We start from the raw sequence: 21,163 nt of genomic DNA, 5'->3' as shown, positions 1-21,163 counted from the left end.
CTTGAAGAGAATGACAAGGATAAAGGTCTAGAAATCCAGCTGTTGACCTCTGAAAGTGGGGAACCAGAATCCCACCCACGGAGGAGGGACTAAGTCCACCTTTTCTGACAGAAGTAATTGATCACAGAAGGAATTATTCTTTAGGACCTTCAAGGAATTCTCTCTACCAGGTTTAGATGTCTCACTGTTAGAGGCAGAAGCTAAGACAATAGGACTGAGGTCCAAAAACATTAGATGCCACCAATCTAACCTAATCTTGTTTTGTAAGTGCCACCTTGAGCTGAATCTCACACAATTATTTACATTTGATTTCTACAGCACAATTATTTACATTTGATTTCTAATTTCCAACTGACTTTACATGGGCTGAACAGGGACAGTCAAAAGAAGTGGATGTGGTTATTCTTCCATCGATGGACACACAGCCTCTGAAGAGCATCTTTTGCCATCTTCCTCCTGTAATGGCTGTTGGGAGAACATTGAATCTGGCCAAGGATGAAGACTTTTCGAAATGTTGGAATCATTATGTGACTAAATATCTGGCTGGTTGGAGAAGATGTGCAGATTGGGTCAGAAAGATAGCAATAGCACTTAGACTTATATACTGTTTTACAGCCCTCTCTAAGCAGTTTACAGAGTCAGTATCTTGCCCCCAACAATTTAGGTCCTCATTTTACTCACTTCAGAAGGATGGAAGGCTGAGTCAATCTTGAGCTTGTCATAATCAAACCCCTGGCAGTCCACAGAGTTAGCCTGCAAAACTGTATTTTAACGACTGCGCCACCGAAGGACTGGATAACTATTTTTCTGAAATGGTCTCCTGCTCAGGCAGAGGATTGGACTAGACCAGGGGTCTCCAACCTTGTCAACTTTAAGCCTTGTGGACTTCAACTCCCAGAATTCCTCAGCTTGGAATCCACAAGTCTTAAAATTACTAAAGTTGGAGAGCCCTGGACTAGATGACTTCCAACTCTGTTATTCTACATTCTGTGCAGGATATTCTCCTGTGCTTCTTCTGCTCTTGGAGAAAAGACTGGATTTGAACTGCCAAATTGCAGTCAGCCGGCAGTCAGCAAAAGTAGCCTGCAGTACTCCACTCTAACCACTGTGCCACTGTGGATGGAAAGATATTTTCAGGTAGAGAAACACATCTCACCTACGGCATCAAAGCACCAATGTCTGAGAGCAAAGGCACAGACTTCCTGAAAAAGGATGGATTTCAGATTCTCTATGGTTGCATTGCGAGCTGGGTCGTTCAACAGCTTAGTTGGCCGTGAAACAGCATCAAAACAACATTAGAAGCCTTGGCTTCTTAACCGCAGACCCTGGACCTTGAATTACTTATTAGCTTTTGACCTGTAATTAAAAATGTTGACACTGCTTTGCATTATGTACCTCTTCTTCACTTCATACTCCTCACAACCAACAATGACTGTGTCTTGCATTAAGCATTGCTTCTTGAGTTCCAAAGCTATAACTGCCAGCTCTTACCTTTACATTAATGGATCATCAGTTGCTTTGCTACAACCCAGAAATGTCATTAAGCCTCTGCCATATGTATAACAACATTAAATAATATTATTGAATGTGCATTAAGAAGCATTAAAAACTCCTGTTTCTCCTACACATTCCAAGTTTCTTAATATGGAAACCAGCACAGGCTCTGTTATCTTCTCAGCTTACAATCTCCCCCGCCCCAACCCTTCCGAAAAATCTCTAAATTTCTTGCTAAAAGAGACTGCACCAGTGCTACTGTGATCCCATCTGTAAACCACAATGGCAGTACAAGGCACAAATCATAAAACTCCAAATTCCCACAGACAGCATCTGTCTTTCTATAACCTATGGGCCATTATCTTGTAAATAATTCTGATTAAAATCTAGGAATCTCCCCAAACAAACAGAAGGGCAGATGATGGTGAGAATATAACCAGTGGGAAGGCAAAATGTTGGGATCTCTTTTGTCTTGATGTACAGGTTTGAGGAGGAACATCTACAGGTAGTCCTTGACTTACACAGTTCATTTTGTGTCTGTTCTTGGTTACAATGGCACTGAAAAAAGTGACTTATGACTGTTTTTCACACTTACGGCCATTGCAGCATCCCCCATGGACAAGTGATCGAAATTCAGATTGGTTCACATTTATGACGGTTGCAGCATCATGTTATCCCTTTTTTGCGACCTTCTGACAATGAGGAAGCCAGATTCACTTAACAACCTTGTTACGAACTGAACAAATGCAATGATTCACTTAACAGCTGCGGCAAGAAGAGTTGTAAAATGGGGCAAACTCACTTAACCAATGTTTCACTTGGCAACATAAATTTTGGGCTCAATTGTGATCGTAACTCAAGGGCTACCTGTATAGGAGAAGCTCCTGTAAGTTCCTAAAAGTGTTTCAGTGAAACTAGCAGAAAAACAATATCCAAATGAAATATCCCAGATCTTTATCCTAAAGATGGCTGTGTCAGCTTTGGAAGCCACATTGAGATCCGATGCTCCCACACTGCCACATCTGAGCCTGGGAAAGTGGGAGGAGGGAATTTATTGGAGTATATCTAGTTAGACATAATAACATTCTTTTTCTGATTCAAGGTCAGGTTGTGTTGTGCATAAATGAGAGGAAATCTAAACTTGGGATGGATGGTGATTAAGCCATGTGATGCGATGATGGGTGCAGCGGATGGATTTTGTAGTTTTACTTATTGTAAGGAAGCCCGGAACTTTCGGATTCGGGATTCCACAGTTTTGCCAGTTACTATCCAAATAAAAAGGAACCTTTGTGAAGATGTCTGTCTCGGAGTTATTGAGTGGAATGGAGGGTTGCTGGAACACTGACAGGCTGCATCTCTCAGCACATCCTTATTCTAGTTATCTTCATTAGTTAAATAATATAGTAACATTGGAGCAGCAGCTTGGCAAATAAATGGTCTTACCAGAAATCCATTTTATAAAGCTATATAGTCCAAACAAAAAGGAAAAATCTGAATTTAAGACATTGCATTCTGACCACAAAGAAAAACAACAGCAACCATCTGCTTCTCTTTCTTCCTCCTTAACAAATCTAAGATGTCCCTGTCTTATATGAGGGGAAACAAATCTTCCTTTGAAGTAGATGCTTGGAATAAGTATATTTGTTATAGAATCTAGGAGTAGTATATGTTTGAAGTGGTGCCATCCAGAAATTTTATAAATTATTTTGCCTTCTAGTTCTCAACCAGTATCGCAAAAGACTATTTACTTTCAAAATTTCCTTCAAAGGAGAACCAAATTTCAATGAAATTTTCCAGACTGGTATAGGGTCTTCTTGCATATTTTCATGATGTGATGCTCAGGAATGCTTTAGGAGTATCCTTGCCTTCCCTTGTCCAATCTTTTCTCTAGGAGTCTGAAAATTATCCCATTGCAAGAAGCTCATGGAATCATCTCATTTGGCCTTTTCAGATTGAGGTTCGCTAGAAAGCAAAAAATAATAGAATAAAAACCCCTTGAGATTTATACGGGCAACTAATACAGGCAGATTAGAAATATCACTAGATGAGATAGGCTGGCTACTTACCATTTGCCATTACTGAAATGCATGTGGGTGACAGGCTCACACACAACAAATGGTTGTAGCTGTTTCAATTTTGCCCCGTTGCCACCTTCCGGAGGACATGTAAATTTCATTGCAAGAATTAGTACCATGTACAGCACCAAAACTCTGGTTCACATGCTTGACATGGTTGGAGTAACCATTTCCTGTCAATTAAGTTAAAATTCATATTTACGTGGGTTACATTTATGATCGTTAAAATCACCCACTGTAATTCATACACTGGCCCTTTCCTGAGAACAGTTATGGACAGCAGCATCTATAGTTTTGCCTTCTTCGAGAAAAGCAAAATGATCCAGGGTATCCTAACATATTTGGTCTGAGGAATGCATTAATTAATTAATTAAAATCTAGGATATTTGTATCCTACCTTCTCCCTTATGTGTACAGTTGTAGAAATAGAATTAAATAATACTCGGTCTTTAAATGCCGTGTAACTCATATGGATGTGTTGATGGAATATTTTATTTTTGCTCTTATTAATTGCTGCCTTGGATGTGATTCCACATTTTGGAGATTATTATGTTGTCCACATATGCCTAAAATTGTCCTTCTTGAAATATCTTTTTTGTTTATATATATGAGATAATACAGCATAAACGAAATAGAAGGGGATGGACTTCAAGTTAACTTATCATAAATTCACCAAGAATATATGGATAACTAACTGCATTATCCGTTGTTGAGAAATCCAACTCTTTATTCTGTTAAAGAGGGGGAAAAACATCCTTTCAAATAGTGATTAATGGGATAATCATACAGCTAAGAAGGGAGAAAGTGGGCACGATGGCTCAGTGATTAAAGATGCTGAGCTTGTCAGCTGGAAAGCTGACAGCCTGGCTTGGAGATCTGAGTGTTGTGCAACAGTGTGAGCTCCCATTCTTGCCCAGCTCTTGTCCACCGAGCAGTTTGAAAGCATACCAATGCAAGTAGATAAATAGGAACCACTTCGACAGGAAGGTAACAGTATTCTGAGCACCTTGGAAAATATAGTCATGCTGGCCACATGACCATGGAGGATCTTAGGCTAATGCTAGGTTCTTCAGTTAAGAAATGGAGGTGAGCACCACTCCCTAGAATTGGACATGATTCGATAGGTAAAACCATTACCTTTAAGGATACAAAAGAGTGCACTCTGTTCTTAAAATGCAGAAGGGTTCCAAAGTTGAAGAAACTAAGAATGGAATGCAGAACCTTATATTTTTGCAACAAGTCAGCTTCCATCAGAAAGAAAGTTGTATTCTTGCACAAAGGGTTAACCATGCATGGATGTGAAGTCCATTAATCTTGCACAGAAAAAGTAGGGTAAAGGCACTTGACCAAAGCAATTGATCAATTTCCCTTTTCTCCCTCCTAATTTTTCAGTTTTTGCAGAGACCTGTGAATGATTTAAAGTTTGCAACTTTGCTGAATTAAAGGTCAGTGGCTGTAGCAGAGGTCTTGTGCTTATGAGTCATTAGTGGGCAACCCAGTGACTTCTGGTCAAAGTAGTGCATGTATTTGGAGTGCTACAAGTGTTCTGATTAGTCTGTATTTTTCTGAAATGCCTTAAAATTCAAACTGGCCGGAAGAATTTCTCTGTGTATTTGAAATATCCTACTCCTGGAAAAAAAAAAAAGAATTTTGTTTAACAGAAAACCTTGTGAAGGGAGATACTATATCACATTGTTCCAAAAATAAATCCATCTGTAACCCCGCCTGATTAAAATATTAGATTGAAAACACATATGGAAAAGAAATTCCCATGGGAATAATGGAATTAAATTAAGGCTGCAATCTTAAGCAACTATTTTGAAGTAATGTTTGTTGAGGTTCCTAAAAATTGCTTCTGGCCTGAATGGATTTCACCCGAACATATTCAACCCTGGCCAAAATACGAGAAGAATAAAATGATTCAAAATTCCAGTGTACCTTAATTAATTTGAGTTCCTAGTTAGTATTGAGAATTTGGATTTTTTAGCTTTATGATTTATTTCACAATGAATTTGCTAAGTGTTTCTTGTTTTCAAAGGGTTCTATAGTTATCAAACACTACTTATTTCTGCTCCATTTTGGCATTCAAAATTCTGATTATCTGAGCTAATCCTGCAGTATGTTGGATTTTCCCCCCACCTCACCCTTTATGGAAATGTCTAGGGCAAGGGAACTGTATTATAATCCTCTGGACTAAATGAATGGACCTCCATATGCAGCTAGGTGAGAAATATTTCATCTGTCCTCTGCCTTGTGTGTGTAAAAGATCTTCCACCCCTACATCTAAATACTCAGCCTCCTAATTCTAAAAGCAATTTCCTGGCAAGGGAAGATGTTCTTCAAGAAACGAAAGACCAAACCATCATAAATTTGCAAACTTATTACACAGTTCTAATAGCTCATTGTATTGACATTCTACTGCAAACAATCCAATGTTTCGGATTACGTAAATTATCATACAAAAGCAACAGTTGGATAAAATCCTTCTTCCGGTGAACTAGAGTGTCATAAAAGAGTGAACATGTTTATGAACTTCTTTGAACTCCTCAATTGGAAAGAATTAGAGTTTTTTTATTTATGGGTTGTTTGGGGTATTTTTCTTGGCGGGGGGTTGATATAAGTGAAGGTCTTTAGAAAGGTATTTGGGTTTTTTATTTCCATCATGAATCGGTTATCTTTACTTTAAGAAGTAATTTAGAATGTACATTCAAAAGCACTGCAAGCTGTTAAGTTGAAAAATCAATGACTTCCATTTGTCAAAGCAATACTTATCAACAAAGCCTGAGAAGTGCTCTATTCTTTGCTGTTTAAAAAAAAATCTGTTAAGGAAATAATCTCTAAACAAAATGTCGCCAAATCTATATGAGGATCACTTATAGCTGATATGTAACTGGAAAGAAAAAAACCCACAGAAAAAGGTTCTGGGTTAGTTTCAAAAGCAAAATCAGATCCTTTTACAATGGTAACATAGCTCTCATGACCCAGTGTTCTGATTTCAGCTGCATTGTTATAGCATCAGATGTGATTAAGTATAACTCCAATACACAAATATTCCATTGTGCAGCTGGGATATAATCTTGTCATTCTTACAACCAATAAAATACAGAGTCTTTGACTGAGAAGTGAAGATATTATTTACAACTTCAACCCTCTGACTTTTTTTTTTCAGCGTTGGATGTTTTCGTGTAAAAGGTTTGCTATCCTGGGGAAGTGCTCTGTGTGTGTGAGAGAGAGAGAGTGTGAGAGAGAGACACAGACAGACAGACAGACAGACACACACACAGAGATACACACACACACACACAGAGAGAGAGACAGAGACACACAGACACACAGACACACACACACACAGGAGAGAGACAGAGACTGACAGAGAGACAGAGAGACAGAGAAAGAGAGAGAGAGAAGAAGGAGAGAGAGAAAAGAGAAAAAGAAGGAGAGAGAGAGACACACACACAGAGAAAGAGAACAATCTCACACTGAGTCTGGATAAATGTTAGTTATCTCACAAATGCTGTATTATATTTCCAAGCATTCCAAAATAATATAATTGTTCAACTGTTGAACTACAGATTTTTCTCAGTATGACACAGAACACTTAAATGTCAGGTCCTGACTCATGGCGTTTGGATGGTATTAAAAAATTAACCTACCAATATGTTATTCAAAACTGACAGCATTAAGTAGGAGATTGAAGGGGAGGAGGAAGAGAACAGAAATGTATAATTAGGAGATAAGCCACTGAAAAAGTTCTCAGGCTGATAAGAGGTATAGGTTAAATTCTTCTGGCAAGCTACAGGAGTTCCTGTCAGTACCAACAGAACAGTCATGATGGGTAGCCCAGTATGGTTCATATCTCTGTCACCATTATGTTTTTTCTACCTTTGCCAAGTTTAAACCTGAACATTTGATATTGTGCCCTTAAAATTTCCTATGAATTGGAAATGGGGAATCAGCAGTAGACGTCTGCCTTCTTTCTGCCTGGACTGTACCTCCTGCTACAGCCAGGAAAAAAAAATGCAAATATGTTACCCAACAGAAAACAGAGTGGGATAAACCTGGAAAGAGATAGGTGAGAAAAAAGGAGAATTGATCTGCCTCTTCCCTCTTTATCTGGCATCACGTGAATCTTCAGCACTCTTTAAGTCCTGATCAGTTATGCTTGGTGTCCTGCCATGAAAGTAGAGTTCATCTTCAAGGCATTTTCTCAGACCCACTTAAACATGGGTTTCTTTCATCAATTATTAAGCTATTAAGTTGTGGGGAAGAAGGGGAAGGAGAAAAGAGAAAGGAGATAGGAAAAAGTGGAAAGGAAAAAGGAAAAAAAAAGGAAAGGAAAGTGAAGGAAAAGAAAGAAAGGAAAGGGTGGCTTGCAATTTTTACACAAGGTAGTTGGGGGAAACCAACCAGTTGCTTTGCTCAGTTTTATGTTTAAAAAAAAGAAAAAGAAAAGAAAGAAATAAGCACTTCAAGCCGGATTTTGTCTTTCAGTTTTTTGGCAGTTCAGCTGTCGAGTGAATTAACAAAATGAGTCCAAACTATACTAATGTTTAACAGCTTTTTAATTTTATTAGCAACACCAAGATAAATTATTGAAGCATTGTTTTTAGTATTGTTTTACATTCCATTCAGAAATGACCTAACTTGGAACTCCATATACATTTAAAGATAAAGTGTGACACTTATTCAGAAAGCAACAATTATTAAAACTTACATGCCTTCATTACCAAGAAACCTTAATATATTTTCTAATTACTTCCAACAATACTCTATTTCAAAGCACATGATAACCCAGCAGAAGTTTACACATTTCACTTCAATCACAGGTTTTTAAACTGTGGTTGTCAGTGTGTTATTCATTGAATTTCACTGTCATTTCTTGAAGAAAGAAAGAAAAAATAATCCAGTACTCAACATATTAAACTGGAAGCATTTCTCAAAAGAATATGAAAAAAGATAACTACAATCATTTTCCCCTCCTAAAGTATTACAAAATTTGAAACTAGTTCAAACTGAAGTAGAAATGACAATAAATAACCTTTTAAAAAGGAAGGAAACTTTTCACTTGTATGGAAATCCATACTTCTAAACTCATATGCCTACATTACAGAACATATACAAACCCTTTCATTTCGTATTGCTGCAATTACATGTTATAGTGAACACACATTATAATTCCTACTGACAAATATATAGAAATTCCTCTTTGATTTAAAGAGTTAACAGAGCAACAGGTATAATTACACTTGTGCCAAGTGACATGATAATTTAGGAACAAGAAGGGGTGAAAAAAAGCAGCAATTCAGAAATGCAACAAGATTACACATTTTTACAAGAATAAAAGGAAATCCAAAATAGCTGTTCTTATTTTTTTTATAAAAAAAAGTTATTGGGATCTGACATAAAAATTCAGATCAAAACAATGACATGTGACTGTTTTATAATGTTGAATAACTGCTGTTCCAGTCTCACTCCACACATCTGAATATCCTACTGATTTCAATAAGAAATACACATGAATAGATTTCTGATAGATTAGAGCCTACATTTTATGCTATTTGTGGTTTAGCATGAAAACAATTTAAGTTATACAAAACTATGGTTTGAATACAGTACTGTAAATACTTATAATTGTATTGCAACTAAAAGAACAATGAATTAGATCAAGGTCCAATGTTTCTCAGTTTTTGGTACACTTCGATTAGACCAGGGGTATCCAACCTTGGCAACTTTTAAGACTTGTGGACTTCAACTCCCAGAATGGTTGAAGTCCACAAGTCTTAAGGTTGCCACGATTGGACTCTCCTGGATTGGAGATATGTGTCCCATATTTTGAAGAACTGGCCTTGATCCTGCTTTGAAAGACTATAGCGGAATAATCCAGAATGCTAAAAACAAATTATTGTTGCTGAATTGTCTGAAATTTAACTTTTTAAAAAATCTTCAGTTTCATTATCTCATAGCTGCAATTTGAATTACACATAGATGCTTGAGTTCGTAGTCTTAAAATATTGAATATTTTGGTCATAATAATTCCCCAAGAAATCAGATTACACCTACTGCATTATATTCTTATCTACCTCTGTGTTGGAGCATGGTCTTAAAATTGAGTGGCATATAAAGGAATACTAGTAGCTGTTCGTGCATAGAACCGGATGCAATGGGGTTGTTACACTTCTATCTAGAAGTGACTACAGTTTGAATGTGCTTGAAAGTGGAAGGCACAAGGACTGCCAATGAATGAGTGCTCAGAAAGTACAGAAATTGTTTTGATCAAACCACCATCATTTACTACAAGATTGGATTCTCTTTTTATGTAATTGTTCCTTTTTCTGCATTTCAAATGGCTTCAACAAATGAGCTCCTAGACTTACACTATGATGAGATGGAACCTGATTCTAACTTCTTGTCCCTTATTCTCATTCTAAATAACTACAGAGTAATGAAAATGTTCCTTATTTTGTATGAAAGATGCATATCTGTCTCTGTAAACTGGGACAAAAAACATTTGCTGGATTTTCCAGTGAACATCCCAGTTCTGAACTGGAAAAAGCAGGGAAGCTTTTGACCATAGCCAAACATTGCAACTTTGATATTTGTCTTGTTTGAAGTCATTGCATTGTTTGAAGTCAGACTCATTGCATTCTAACTTGAGATAGCCAAAAATGTATTTAATGTTAAAGAATGGTGAAGTCAAACCTCCCCAATATTAGAAGCGTCCCCGGACGAAAGCTTGGCTTCTCTGCTAGGAAGTCACTGTTGATTCTGACAGTAGCTTTTCGAGCCAAAAATGTGCAGCAAAAAGGAAAGTAACATAAACAAGGCTAAATGTCAACAGTGTTTGCAGACTTACTGACACCATCCATTTGTTTGTACTGAAATGACTAGTGAACCATTTGGCAAAGGCTGCGCTAGACACAGATTGGCCCTTTTATCCAGGAGTGCAAACTTCATTGGGCTGTTGGCATTCAACTTAATTAAAAAAGGAGGAAGGCCATTTGAGTTTGGTTGGATATTGCCACGCAAATAGCAATGCATTATCTACAACAGCAGCTGAAGGCCCAAGACTTGGAGCCAACTTTTGGTCTCTGTTGACCTAGACAAATACAAGGAGCAACTTCATGAGGAACAAAGAAACTTGCGTCAGAAGGAGGACCTCAAGGAGTTGGCTAAGAGTCAAGGGTCTCATCAAAATCTCTCCCAATGGTGAATAATTCTGCAAAAATAAAGGTGCCTCTTAGAAGATGGGAAATATATTCATGAGTGTGTATGTGTACACTCGAAAGTGATAGATCACACATGGGTCTTTCTCCAGGGGGACATTTATCCAGTATTATACACCAAGAGTGACATTTGGATTACAAAAGTGCCTGCCTGTTAGATATGCACACTGAAGGCACAAATCTCTTTCTTGGGAGGTTTTTTTTTTTTTGTGTGTGTGTGTGTGTGTGTGTGTGTGTGTGTGTGTGAATCTATGCTTGTTATTTAAAAAAAAACTCAAGTAAAATATTCCTAAAATAAATTGGTTGGAGGGCAGTTTAAGCATGATACCTTATTCAGTAATAAGAGTATGGATTTTATTGAATCATGCCCTTTCCCTAGAGTGTTATACTAAGATCTGAAATAATACAAGCTTGCTCACTACTCCTTTACTAATTCTTCTTGTGGCTTAAATTTAACATGAAAATCTGTATACCTTACCATGCCCCTGCAAACAATGTTCACTTTTGGAAACTGTGGAATGCTGGAATAAAGTTTAGAAGAAACGAAAGAATCAGAAGGGGGTGGGGGGAAAGTATGACAGACAAAAATAATCAGGTAGGCTCTAATTGTCTAAAAAGGCACATCAGGTTTGGGATATTAGTCAGTAGAAGCAGATTGTGATATTATCTGCTAATTTCCAGATGCAGAGCAACCTCAGAGATGGAACAGGAAAATCTCTCAAAAGCATTAATCTATAATAAATTGGGTATCCCTATCGACTCTATAGTATTCAGGTTTTGGTGCACTACATTGTATGTATGTATGTATGTATGTATGTATGTATGTATGTATGTATGTATGTATGTAAAAGAAAAACCTATAAGGTACAATATGTGCAGTTCTCAAGGAAACAAAGGATCTATTAAGTTTATGCTAGTCAACAACAAGTGCTGTGAAATAGATTCATGAAGACAAAAATGTTTAGGCGCATCTCCCTCCTTCCTTGGAAACACAATTTTGAATGCCAATTTATAATATTAATTAAAATAATAAGTAGTCAGCAGATACTGAATGAAATACACAATATTCTATTAAATACACCTGCTTGATGTGATAAGAGTGCTATCTGGGATAGTGGACCAATAATATATAGTAAAACCACAAAGTTGTCATCATATAAACCAAAATGTGTCCTAAAATGAATATTTAACTATTCTATTATTAAGAAAGTCACATCTTGATACCACAGTTCCAGTCAAATTGGATCCAGATATTTTTAGGAATCAAACTATGGTTCCAAAAAAATTAGAGAAATATTGAATGGAAGAAAGTATGATGATGATACTTGGAAATGAGCATCAATGACTAATTCAGAAAATTATAGGTTATTTTACAAATAGCACCAACTGTCACTGAAAGTTTGGAAAATACAGCAGGTCAAAAGTTAGGGAAGAATTTGATTGTTTATCTAAAATAAGTGTAGTCAAAGGGAAATCCTTGACTTTATATAGCTGTACCTAAATTTATTTTGGAGCTACATAGAGGCAAAACAGTATTAATGGCACCATCCACCAATCTGAATAATTTTGAAGAGAACAATTAAACAGCAGTCTAAGTTCTCATAAAAAGGTGCCTATTTTACAGCAACAAAATGTTCCCCAAGAAAGGTTTAATTTTATAATTGCAGGATTAAATCAAAATCTTTAGGGAAGATCAAAACCTTTTATTTTCTTATTGAAGCCTTATTTGTAGCAGTGGTTAAAGAAAATTCAAACAACCAAAGCCCTTGGGGGAAAACCCAAATTGATATAGAATACAGCTCTCTGCCAAGCAATGAAATAGTATTTGTATTTGTATACTTCTCTTTTTAACAGAATAACAGAGTTGGAAGGGACCTTAGAGGTCTTCTAGTCCAGTCCCCTATGAGATCCTACATCATTTCAGATAAGTGCCTGTCCTGTTCTCTTCTCCAGTGATGAAGAACCCACAATTTCCGAAGGCAAGTTGTTCCACTGAAATAGTGGAAGTGGTGGGAAGTGGAGAAGTAATGTCTCCTAAACATCATAATTTGAAGTATGTAGTGCTTCACAATCTATTGCCTCTCATATCTTTGCACACAGAGCACACACCATAAACACACACACCCTATTTTGCTTATCATAAAGTATCTTTCAATTAAGATGCATTCCTTACAGCCAGCTTTGGGTCAATAAAAGCATTATATGTTAATGTGACTTTCAAGATAGATGGAATTCCTACAGTGATCTATCTCCAACTCAAAATAAACTTTTGCTTTAGGTTCATTGCATGAAATGTAAAACCAAACCAAACCAAACAGAAAGTTGTCCCACTGGATTTCCAAACTCACTGGCTACTTCAACAATTTATGTAAGTGAAGCATAACTGAATGAAAACATAGACTCCTTGTACCATTAATGAACCTGATGTAGGATGCTGAGCTGAAAATAAAGTAAGACACTGTGTGTGCATGTGTGTAGTATGTGTACAAATTTGGGTCAACTGCTCTTTTACAATGTAATATAAGACTAAGGCCTAAACTGTAGTTAGTTTAACAAACGGCACTGGAACCAAACCCATAGTTATGTCAATGAAGACTCAATCATCCAAGCCAAACATGTCTAAAGGTGAAACTTGGCAACTGGACCAACCTTTGTTCATCTGAGATGTTTCATTGCATTCCCTTGATGATTGAGTCTTCATTGACATATTGAAACCCATTTTGGGGAGAAACCCCTGAAGTTGGTGTGGCAAGAGTTGGTACATTCCAACCATTCTCTGACTCTCTAACTAATTTTGCTCTGACTGATGAAGTTGCTTGGATGAGTAACTTATACTTCTTCTGAATTTTCTGCTAATACCCATGGAACCAGCAAATACATTATATAATTATAGTCTCCCAATATCTACAGATAAAACTTGAATGCTGAAAGCAGGGAAACTTGTTATTATTGTTATCTGAGTTAGGAGTCAAAAGGATATGATTGAGGGATGAGCCTATTTCTCTATATAGAATATTAATAAAGATAGTATTCTAACTGATCATTCCATCATTACATTCACATTAATTGAATTGTATGTGCTTAAAATCATAGGGCCAATGAAGATAATTGGGGAACAAGGTGAAATGAATGGGAGACATTCTCCCAGTTGTTATTCCAACATAAATAAATGAATGTCCCTATTATATAAACTGAATTTCATAATCTGGATCTGTACTATTAGGAACATTTTAGTTCACCAACTAAAGGCAGAAATGAGCAGAAACAGATATTATTTAATAAGACCTCTATTTTATAACCTGAGATTCCTAATAATTGTGTGCCCCATCCCAAAGTTTTGGATATGAGCCCCAAACTAAAAATTGTTATCAAATTGTATTTTAATATCACCAAATGAGAAATCATTAATTATATTAACCATATTTAATTTGAACTAAATTCAGAATTGAATTCAGTTAAAGCAATTTCATTAATTTGATTTTTGTCCCAATCCTGCCCTCTACTCTTTTTATTTTTATTTTCAACCCAACAGTATGTCAGAAAGAAATTAAGTAAAGGAACTATCTGAGTAATTAAGTAAAGAAACTACCTTAGCAGAGTAACTCTACAGAAACATAACAAAACCAGACCACATTTGGTGTGGAGAGAGGTAGAAAGAAAGAAAGAAAGAAAGAAAGAAAGAAAGAAAGAAAGAAAGAAAGAAAGAAAGAAAGAAAGAAAGAAAGAAAGAAAGAAAGAAAGAAAGAAAGACTGAATTTAAAAAAAATCCAGGAAACATTTTCTCCAACACTTCCCTATTGAAGAAACAGTTGGGTAAGGGCTCACAATGTTGCCTTCTGCTCTATTCTAAGACTCCTTTGCCCTTCCTTCCTGGTCACGTGACTGAGAATGGAACTGCTTTTAACAGGCTGGAAAAAATTACAGAAGAAGTTAAATCTATTAAAAATTCTACAATATATACCCTACCCTTTCCACTTAATAAATATTATGGGTAAGAAAAACACCTTTTCACCTTGAATGCTCTGAATTTTCACAGGGTAGGAACCTGTGGATGCCATGTTTCTCAGCAGCAGATACATACCACGAAAAACACATGGTGAATACCCTACTGAACTGTGAAGTAATATTGAGTTTTGTTTGTATTCTATTTGAAGACAATGGGATCTAGGTTAGTCATAAAGGAAGGCAATAAGAATTGCATTAGCATCCCATTGGCCAAGAAGCTGATGGAATTGGGCTGAAAAGAATGTGGATGAAAATATTTGCTTAGTTTAGTGATATCTGATATTAGTCTTCTATTAGCAGCTTCCAAGAGATTGGCTTCTTCAAACCTTCTAAATTCAACTCAAACAGCAGTAATTCTCTCTTCTGCGTCTCACCCCTTGACCCAGGTTGGTTTACATTTAAATTATACCTTAGCTGTAAATCTAACAACATGTTTTGAATGAATACCCATTGAAAGTTCATCCCTTATTACTGTTGTTAACAGGGGTCCTTTGAGGAAGTATTTGGAGCACTGAACATCACAAAACACCAACCAGCAAATATTTTCTGGTTTCTATCAGGAAATCCCATCAATCTGCTTTTCTATGATCAGGGCGAACAATAATCGTGTCCAGAGAGTAGCTGAGAAATATATAGAGGAGGAGGAGGAGGAGGAGGGGAAGGATATTATACTTAAATGGAAGCTAAGATTAAACTTTGCCCTGAAATTAGCAACTTGGAACATTCCTATTTTAGTTGCTTTGGGCAGTCCCCTTTTTTAGAATGATGAGGCAGAATAGCTATTAAAAGGAGAGAAAGTGGGGCTTTTAATTTGCATAACATTAACAGCTGTCAATATTTTTCAAACTGTCAGAAATCCCACAGTGGGCATTTTCTCCTCCCTCTCCCCCTTAGAAAAAAGAATTTGGAAAATATTATTTGCTCTGCATAGTTACGGATTCTGGGCTTAGAATGCTAAACATGATTGGTTCCGAGTTCCAAGAATACAACCCACTTTCAGTCTATGCAATGTGTAGCTTCAGCTAATTCTTGAAACTATATATATCTATGACCTGATGCCTTAAATGTCAAGAATCCAGAAGCTCAGTTTTTTTTTTCTCTCTCTCTCCTTTTAAATCAAAAATAATACTCGTGGGTGAATTTGAACACATCCTTCAGATGGCTTGCCAGATATATAGCAAAGGACCAGTTCTGATGTCTCATTTGATCTATTTATTCTTCTAAGTGGAAAATAAAGAATCAAAGAAGGGGAAACCAATTTGAAACCTCTCCTGCATTTATTCAATTCTAATTCCATTTTTTTCTATCATGGAGACCTCTCCCTTGATGGAATAACTTCCAATTTAGGAAATCAATGGGGGAGTCACATTTTTGGAACAAATACCATGGTATATTGTTGAGTTTGAATGCAGTTTGAAGGGTGTGGATTTGTGAATCACAAACTTGAGAGGAATGGCATAAGTTGTCTCTCCACCAACCCATAGTATTTGTAAGCTGGTTGCTCTTGTTTTACTCATTGAGGCTCATTAGATGAACTTAAGACTATATGCTTTTGCTTTGTTAAGACTTTTTCTTCTTGGTGCAGTGCTGTCAGAATTTATTTTGGATCTGACTGAAGCATTTCAGGGCATGTGCAGCTAGTCTTCAAAGCATTCCTTTCATGATAGAAGGAGTGGTATCCATCTAGCAAAACTATGAATGCATTTATATGCTCCTCAACCATCTCCAAAGTGGAGCTGGAACATCAGATTATCACTTGTTTTGCGGTGACAATCACCATTAACTGGGGACAATTGGAATGTTGACTCATACTTTCTGCAGTTCTTTCTGTTCTTGAAGAGTGTAAAATAGATATTAAAAGATGGATTAATAGAATCCTCGGATCTCCATGTTTGTGTCATTTTGCATCAGAAGGGGTTCCAGGAGGACTATGAGCCTATTTCCTTGCTGATGGGTTATATGGTGATCAAAGGGGGAAAAAAGCTTTAACTAAAATAAGTAATGAATAAAAATGGTATTAAATTTATCTATGGATATTGGAGTCCCCAAGTGGTGGCTCTTAACCACAACAACTTCCAAATCTGCCCACAATCAAAATCCATCATGCCAAAACTACAGGGCAATCGTGTGTGTATGTCACATGTTAAACTACTTCACTCTGGCTAGACAATTTGTCAACCCCATATACTTAGACAATCTGGAAAAAATATCCTGCCATTTGGTGACTCCAAAAATCATAACTTACTGCAAAATTGTAACTATATAAATATACTCAAGAATAATTATGATTTTGGATTTTTTTTCAATTTAATACATGTGTCTATCATATCCATTGTATTAATTGATGATCACACTATTTCCAATAAGAAAACTGAAACAGTAAGTGGTTTAATTTTTGAAAATAATGAATGAAGACTGTCTGATGAGGACTTTCAAAATTTCCCTATAAAAATATAACTACATATTGGATAGCTCACTGGATTATTATTATTTTAGTGTTACACTCTTATATAACATAAAGAAATTTGTGTGTGGGGGGGGGGGGAAGCACATTTGGCTAAGGCTTAACAAAGTGTCCAGTGTCTTTTCCTCAGTTCAGATGCTGAAAAGTTTGCAAGTTACCACATCAGTTTAAAAAAAATAAAAAAAATAAAACCAAATCAGAATGCTAAAACATTGAAGCAGCAAATGTCCCAATCACATATTATAAATACAATCCTCTTATATAACTGCTAATCTAATTAAAAAATACATGAATGTAATTTTTTTTTTAATTGAATGGCCTGGACCAGTTAAAAGGCCACGCTCTTCCACAGAAGCACCATTTATAGTCAACAGAGGTCCATGCTCTAGAACAAAGAAGGCGTTTATCCCATCATTTTTAGACATTTTTGAAAGCCAAATTTTCTAACAAATATAACTAAACTTTATTAGTCATTTTGTATGGGGTTCTTTTTTTCTGAAATGGTCTGAAAGAAGGATTCTAAAACTTACCACACAAGTCAGGTCTCTTGATATATCCACTACTTCCTGTGCTACTACTCAGTCCATTAAAGGCTGCTAAGCCATCAGAGCTGTAGGCTCTTAGGACCGACAGCATGTTTACTTGCTTCTCCAGGACTTGTGGAGTTGATGTTGGTTCGGGTTTCATGACTACTTGTGCGGCTTCTTGGGGGGAAAGCAGATTCAAAGTGTGCCATTGCTTTTCAGAAGATGGCAAAGGAGAAATGAGTCCTTGTGAGTTTTTGGAGGTTATGGAGCTTTGTAGGCTGTCTCCTCTGTCACTGCTATCTTTGCTTGGGTTGGGCAAGGGTTGGTTCATAAGGTCAGATTCGGGTTCAAGGTCATCCTCATCAATAGTTTCTTCCTTGGAAGACTCCATATCTTCAGAGGATGCAATGTCGGACAGGTCATCAGTAGCATTTTTATTGATGGGATCAGAAAGCATCATGAGTGGGTCATCTTCAGAATGGGTTTTGAGGTCCATGTCCGCAGTGGTACAAGAATTGTGTGCTCCACTGACGCCAGAGTAGACGCCAAATTGCTTATAGAAGTCAGCTGCAAAATTATAAAAGGTAGAGTCCACGTGACCAGGCCACGAGGAATTCTTTTGCTCTCCAGGAGAATCCTTGGATGCTTGGGTCATTCTTTCAGAAGCATCCACTTGAGCAATCAGATTTGAAACTGCTAAATCTTTATTGGACTGTAAAGAAGTTGGTAGCAGGTTGGCTTTATTGGTTGAAGCCACCACCTCCCTAGGTTGGTCTTTACCATTTCTAATTGATCCTAGAGCACCATCTTTACGTTTTGCTTTGCCTAAATGATTAGCTTGAAGATGAAGAGCCATCAGTTCCATAGAAGAGGTTGTGAAGGAACAAAACAAGCAGCCATGCCACGCAATATTGTCTTGAACAGTAATGGATGAACCTGGAAGAGTGCCTGCATCTGGCCTGACAGAGAGATCGAGAGGTTCATATTGTGATTTTTCTGTTTTTCTCTGTTTAATGGGGACCTTTTCCTCACTAGTCTCTGAACCCAACAGTTTTGCAGAAAGGCAACTGGACAGGACTTTATCTTTCTTTTCTTTTTCTTTCTTTAAGGAACTGAGGACAAAGCTGTCCATAAAAGCCTGAAGAGACCCTTGGAAGTTTACTGCATTTCCAACCATACTATGATATGCTCGGCCCAGGTCAGAAAAATGTGTCCCTTTGGAAGGTGTGTCCTTCATATTATCTGAAGAAACCTCAGAGGAGATTCCAGCTGAATGACCTGGGTGATCTCCTGGGGAAAGCATTCCTGGTGACCACTGTTGAGATCCCATCCCACTTCGGAAATCTATGCCAGGAAGACCCTTGAAAGCTCCTCTCAATACTTCAGGTCTCACAAACAGGGACCCTTTACTGGATGTTTCCTCTTTGTGCTCTTGACTTTGAGACTGTCCAGAAAGTGACCCAGCGCCATTCTGCCGCTCCCGGTGGTGTCGTTCCAGGTGGTATTTCAAGGATGCAGATTGGGTACCAGCATAATCACAGTGGGGACACTTGTAAGGCTTCTCACCTGCAATTATCAAAAGGCAAATTTACTGGAGGAAAAAAAAATGAAACAAAACACAAGAGCTCTACACTTCTGCAACAATAATGGCCACCATGAACCATTCCCCCACCCCCAAGGTAATTTCTTCCTTAATATTATATTAAAATTTTAAGGTCCTCCCCTCTTTTAAACAGCTTTCTTACAAGCTTGACATGCTATAAGCACACAATCAACCATCTCTTCTTTAACCTAATATACTAAAGCTGCTGTAGAATTAGAAGCTAGGATTATGAAAAGGAAGCAACACCATTCCACACCGTGATCATTAAAAGTACAAGCAGAGGGCAGTGAGTGGGAGAGAGAGAGAGAGAGAGAGAGAGAGAGAGAGAGAGAGAGAATGTAACAAATGGATGACTACAATGTTTTTCTGTATACAATAGCACTAAAATTTGTTTAAATTATACACATGGAAACCATTTTTAAACCTAAAAATTTTATGGCACTGTTACGCAAGACTGAAATGAATGATTTAAGTCTTGCTCTGCAGTAAATCATGGATATAATTAGCAAATGGCATTCTGCACAAGTAATTTATCATTATTTGGAGAGCACCATTCCAGAAGGATTCAAGGATCTGCAGACCTGCTGCATTGTTTCCAAATAAAGAACTATAAATATGGTATCTATAAAATATTAATACGATTTTAGTGCATTGCAACTGCACCAGGCTAAGAACATATAGTTAAGATAAAAGGTAGTTGATAAAAATTAAAGAGAAAAGGAGTAATGAAAAGGTACAAAATAGATTCTGTTGCCCTTCAATTAATATTATCTACTGTTGTTCTTTTTTGCAATGCTTTAAATTTGCACTAATGATTCTTCTATTGTATAGTGGTGAAATCTGTAATTTACCTATAATAAGACCTATTTCAAAGAGAAAGGGTTGGCTTAAGCTGCATTCTAAAATACATATGATATTTGTGGTTTTACATTTTATTTTAGTGCAAAGTCCATATGGTTCTTTGATTTTGATTTCAAAGAAATGTAGGGGTCTTCCAGCACATATATTTCATACACATCCCCCAAAAAGAAAACAAACAGGGTAGACAAACAGGAATGTGAATCTATAGGCATGTTGCTTGAGCGGCTATCAAATTATTCTTTAAAGACATGACTGCTGGACTTGTCACTGAAACAGACAGCAGTCTGACAGTCTTAGAAGCTTCTTTTAATGGTGTTCTGTCAATAACAACAATTATTTTTTTGAGCAATCTAATAACAAGGACATTTCTTTCTTCTCTTCAGTGACTTAAGCATTAAGACAAGCCGTCTGTGAACTGTGTAGCCTAACATTGTTTCTTTGTTTTCTACTTCACTCATCTGTCCCCATGTCAAGTAAAAAATAAAATAAATAAATACACACATAACATAACTAAGCTATGTTGAGTTGTTACTGTCCTTACTAGCACTGATGATGTTACCTACTTAGGGTAATCAAACGTCTGCAAGAAAACAAGAAAGGTTAGAGAGCACCTAAGACTCCCCTGTATTGAGTTGTACATGTAATACATACATATGTATATATTAGACTTATATACCACTTCATAGTGCTTTACAGTCCTCTCTAAGCAATATACAAAGTAAGCATATTGTCCCCACAATCATTTTACTGACCTCAGAAGGATGGAAGGCTGAGCCACCCTTGAGTCAGCCAGGATTGAACTCCTGGCAGTGGAATGCAGAGTTAGCCTAACCACTGCACCACCATGGCTCTTTATACTTGTGCAAATGTGTTTGTCTCCTTCAGTTATGGCCTTCCAGAATGTTGGAAGG

At 37.0% G+C, this 21,163-nt stretch overlaps 1 protein-coding gene across 4 annotated transcripts in view; it reads right to left on the bottom strand.

Moving 5' to 3' along the window:
* The window catches only part of ZNF536 (zinc finger protein 536), a 324,777-nt gene that overhangs the window by 119,643 nt on the left and 183,971 nt on the right, over positions 1-21,163 (bottom strand). For all 4 annotated transcript variants that reach the window (XM_087971515.1, XM_087971516.1, XM_087971517.1 and 1 more), the window contains one exon: positions 17,792-19,354. In XM_087971515.1, the coding sequence (XP_087827641.1) occupies positions 17,792-19,354 (1,563 nt within the window). The remainder of the gene's footprint in view (positions 1-17,791; positions 19,355-21,163) is intronic.

The sequence above is a fragment of the Notechis scutatus genome, chromosome 9 (genome assembly GCF_049901735.1).
Source record: "Notechis scutatus isolate UNSWTSFEM ecotype Mainland chromosome 9, rNotScu1.2, whole genome shotgun sequence".
Taxonomy (NCBI): domain Eukaryota; kingdom Metazoa; phylum Chordata; class Lepidosauria; order Squamata; family Elapidae; genus Notechis; species Notechis scutatus.
This window is presented reverse-complemented; position numbering and strand designations above follow the sequence as displayed.